Source organism: Eurypyga helias, unplaced genomic scaffold, assembly GCF_000690775.1.
Source record: "Eurypyga helias isolate BGI_N326 unplaced genomic scaffold, ASM69077v1 scaffold50555, whole genome shotgun sequence".
Classification (NCBI taxonomy): domain Eukaryota; kingdom Metazoa; phylum Chordata; class Aves; order Eurypygiformes; family Eurypygidae; genus Eurypyga; species Eurypyga helias.
The window spans coordinates 1-3,871 of NW_010253079.1; the positions used below are offsets into that span (position 1 = coordinate 1).

The following is a 3,871-nucleotide window of genomic DNA, read 5'->3' on the forward strand; positions in this document are numbered from 1 at the left end:
AAGGACGCACGGGGATGATCGTGGTCAGGGAGGCCGCGGGCAGCGTCCCCGGGGACGGCTGGAGGTGGTCTCTCCCGAGAAATCCCGCGTGCCGCCCGCGGTAATGGCGTGATGATGTCGCTGATGCCGATTTCCTTCTGTTTCGCAGTCAGCAGGAGGGAGAAAATGAAAGCAGGCTGCAGCATTGTGGATAAGCCAGAAGGAGGAGGAGGTAAGGAAGTCTGAAGGCTGAGTTGTTCAGCTGTTACAAATTCTTTTCCCAGCATAAAGGAGCTCAGGCGGGATTAATTCCACCTCTCCCAAAGCTCTCCTACGTGGGCAAGAGCCACGTGTGAGCGAGGAGCGATCAGCTCGACGGGCTGTCGGCGAGCTTTTAGTAGCCATCGGGTTTAATATGCAAATAAATCCTCCCCTGAATGTTTTATGCGTAAAGATTCGGGATCTCGAAGGTGGGTTCCCTCCAGTCTGGTACAGCTCGTGCCCAGAGTTGTCTCCGTCACAGCCTGCCGTGGGGGTGTGGGTGGTGTTTGAGCGTGATGCCACTTCTTCCACGCTGCCAGAGCCTGAAACTGTGGCCACGATGATTTGGGAAAAAAACCAACCCAAGCACTCGACCAACCCTCGCGTTAGTAGTTGTGCTGGGAAACTATTCCGAGAAAGCCGGGCTTGGCAGTCACTCAGAAACATCTGCCGGCGCGGTTGAATCTGGAGCGGGCTGCCGGGCTCCGAAATAAGGGGGAGCTGGAATCACTGAGAGCTCCCCGCCCTCGCCCCCACCCCCTTCCCAACAGCAGCGCACCAAATGCTCCAATCTGGATTATTTGCCTTATTTCAGCCACCTGGAATCCAAGTGGTAGCCACGTCTAAAGCTTTTGGGCTCCTTTCTGCCGATTCTCACGCTGATGTCCCTTTCAGTTTTACCATTTTGTTGTTGGCTGGGGACTTTCCAAGGAGATGGGGGCTAAAAGGAGGGAGAAGAGGGAGGGGTAGAGTAGGAGAGCCAGGTTTCTCTGTTTCCAAATTGATTTTTAATGGAATTGCAGCCCCCAGCGATGCTCTGTGGTCTCCCTCTGGAGGAAGCGTGCTAAGTACACCACAGAGCTTGGTGGTTGTGAGTTTCTGTCACTGCCTGAATGATTTTTTTCCTTGGGTTTGGTTCTTTTTTGTCCCTTTCCAAGGTTATCATTTCCCAGAGTGGGCTTACAAGACCGAGTCCAGCCCCGGCTCCCGGCAGATCCAGTTATGGCATTTCATCCTGGAGCTGCTGCAGAAGGAGGAGTTCCGCCACGTCATCGCCTGGCAGCAGGGCGAGTACGGGGAGTTTGTCATCAAGGACCCTGACGAAGTGGCCCGGCTGTGGGGTCGCAGGAAATGCAAACCCCAGATGAACTACGACAAGCTGAGCCGGGCGCTCAGGTGAGCAGAGGTGCCGGGGGGGGGCGATGGCCTGGTCATGAGCGCTCCGTCCGTCCTCCCCGGCCTTGTGTGGGTAGATGTTCAGTCCCTGGTTGGGTGGCACCTGCGTTTCTGGGAGGTTTGTATGAAATTTGAAGTTCTGGGATGCCACATGGCTCGGGTTGGCCTGACTCTGCTTGGGCGTGATCAGAGACGGGGGAGGGAGTCCCCGTCTCACCACGTTCTGCGTCGCGGGGTAATTTGCACCTCTGGTTCAGGTTGTCATTACCAGGATGGCTTCCTTCCGGGGAGCTTTTCTGCCTCTTTTCTCAGCTCCCATTGCCGCTGCTGGCTTGAGCAATGACGGTGTGGGAGGAAGCCAGAGGTGTTGCTCTGTTATCACACCATCATGAGTACTGGTTCAGAGAAAGCAACTCCCCTTTCTAACGTCGTTCGTACTGGTCTCCTGACGGCTAAATCCGTGCGAGGCAGAGCTCCAGTGCCGGTCCCACAGCGAGGGCCTGAACCAGGTGTTTCCTCAGCTCTGATGACACAAATTTGCGTCTTCTTAAGGACACCAGTGTCCCCTGAGTGAGACAGGGGCTGTGTTTTCCTCACTTTGCACTTCCCAACTCCAAAGCCAGTACAACAAACTCCAGTACAACTTTGCCCTCTTACTTAGACCCTCCTACGGTTGGTGTTTTTCTTTTTCTTGGTTATTGCTGTGTGTTTTGAGGTCAGACAGTGGAAAACTGAAGTATTTCAGCATTTCAAGGCTGTTACCTGCAGGAGTGGCTGGGTTCCTGACAGGTTCTGGCATTATCAGGCTGTAACGTGGACTTCGCTGCCTTACGCCCTCTGATACCTCCTGGGTGGAGCTGACAAAGACAAACAAGGCAGCAAACACAAGTCCCATGCTGGAACAGGAAGGAAACAATAAATTGAATGGCACCGAGGCTGTAATTGGGGCCTGGGAGTGGAAAATAGCCTCCACCTGCCAACACTGATCATGTCTTGGCATCCTGATACCAAGCGTACGAGCGCTGCGGCGATCGGCAGGCGCCTCCGCCCGACAGCGGCTCTGTGTCCCCTCCTGCTCGCGGCTGGCCCTGTTTGCTGCGTGCTGTGGCAACAGGCACCGGTTAATCTCCCTCCTGAGCACAGAGAGCAGTGGCGATGATCCGTGCGTAACACCTTTGTTTGTACACCAGTGTTAGGAGGCTGAGGGCAAACAGTGGTGTGTAAGTGGGGAGGAGGCTGCGGTGGGGATTAAACCCGCTGTCTCTGCGGCAGAGTTCTGCCTGCCTTCGGTGCCGTGAAGGTGAGGAGGGGGAGGCTGGCTGGCACTCGGGGCTGGATCCGAGTGCCTGCCCACCAAGGCGAGGGAGGGGTTTTAATCCCAAGGAAGGCATCTTGCTCAGGGGCATGAGAGCAGCAGAAACCAGCTCTCCCCATTTCTAGCCTGATGTATGTCGTCGCTATGCCCTGGGCCTCGAAGAGCGCAGAAATAAACCCCAAATCTGAAGCTATCTGGGTAACTTGGGCCCTTTTGCTCAGCTCCATCGTCGCACTGAGTTTGTTCTGCCCCAGCCCACATACACATTCCCCGCTTTCAGCGTTCTTAGCAGAGGTTCAACCCAGTTTTTCCCTCCTGTGGTGGGTCCTGTAACGTTCCCCTGCAGCCGCAGCCCCCATGGAGCAGCCGTGGGTGTTTCGCCGGCTGCAGGGCGCTTCCACGGGTGGGAACAGGGAGTTAATTCCAGTGCTGTGCGGGATGCTTGGATGAGATCCCCCAGCCCGTGGCACTGGTCCCAGTTTGGCCAGGGGTGAGAACAGCATGTACAGGCTTGGCCTGTTGTTCAGCTTTCACTTCCCTTCAGGATCTCACCTTTTCCCACATGTTCTAAGGAACGTAATGACCTATAAAATGGTTTGAAACCCACTGCTGAAGAATATGTTGTAGAGGGAGTGGGTGTCGTTTGGAAATGTCCCCATCGACTGATATTTACTTGCACTAATAACAAATTCTCTGGGCTACTTCGTTTTTCTGGATACGTCAGAGGTGGATGTTGATGGAGCTAAAAGCAATGAGAGCTTTAACCAGGTCGACCTGTAACTTCTGCTCACAGATACTATTACAACAAGAGGATTCTCCACAAGACAAAAGGCAAGAGGTTCACCTACAAGTTCAACTTCAACAAGCTGGTGATGCCCAACTACCCGTTCATTAACATCCGGCCTAATGGTGAGTGGGGGTCTGGGGCTGCTGCTTGAACCGTCCCCGCTCCCAGGGCGTGGAACAGGGCCGGGACCGACCCCGCGGCCTCCGCAGATCCCCTATCGCTCATCTCCGCTTGAAAGGCTGCAGGGGCAATCAGCGCTGCCGTGGTGGGAATGTCTGGGTGCTGATAAAACCTTATCTGGAGCGCTCTCTCCCTCAGGTTTGTGACGGGCGCATCTGCGGTTGTCTTCAGGG

General features: G+C 55.1%; 1 protein-coding gene across 1 annotated transcript; it reads left to right on the forward strand.

Annotated features, from left to right (window-relative positions):
• Positions 1–165: 165 nt before the first annotated feature.
• On the forward strand, positions 166–3,640 carry LOC104505038 (ETS translocation variant 3-like; the record flags this gene model as incomplete). The annotated part of the gene is made up of 3 exons (XM_010152544.1): positions 166–211; positions 1,179–1,416; positions 3,525–3,640. Coding segments are annotated over exons 1-3 (400 nt in total), but the record flags the coding sequence as incomplete, so codon positions are not given.
• Between the last annotated feature and the right edge of the window lie 231 nt (positions 3,641–3,871).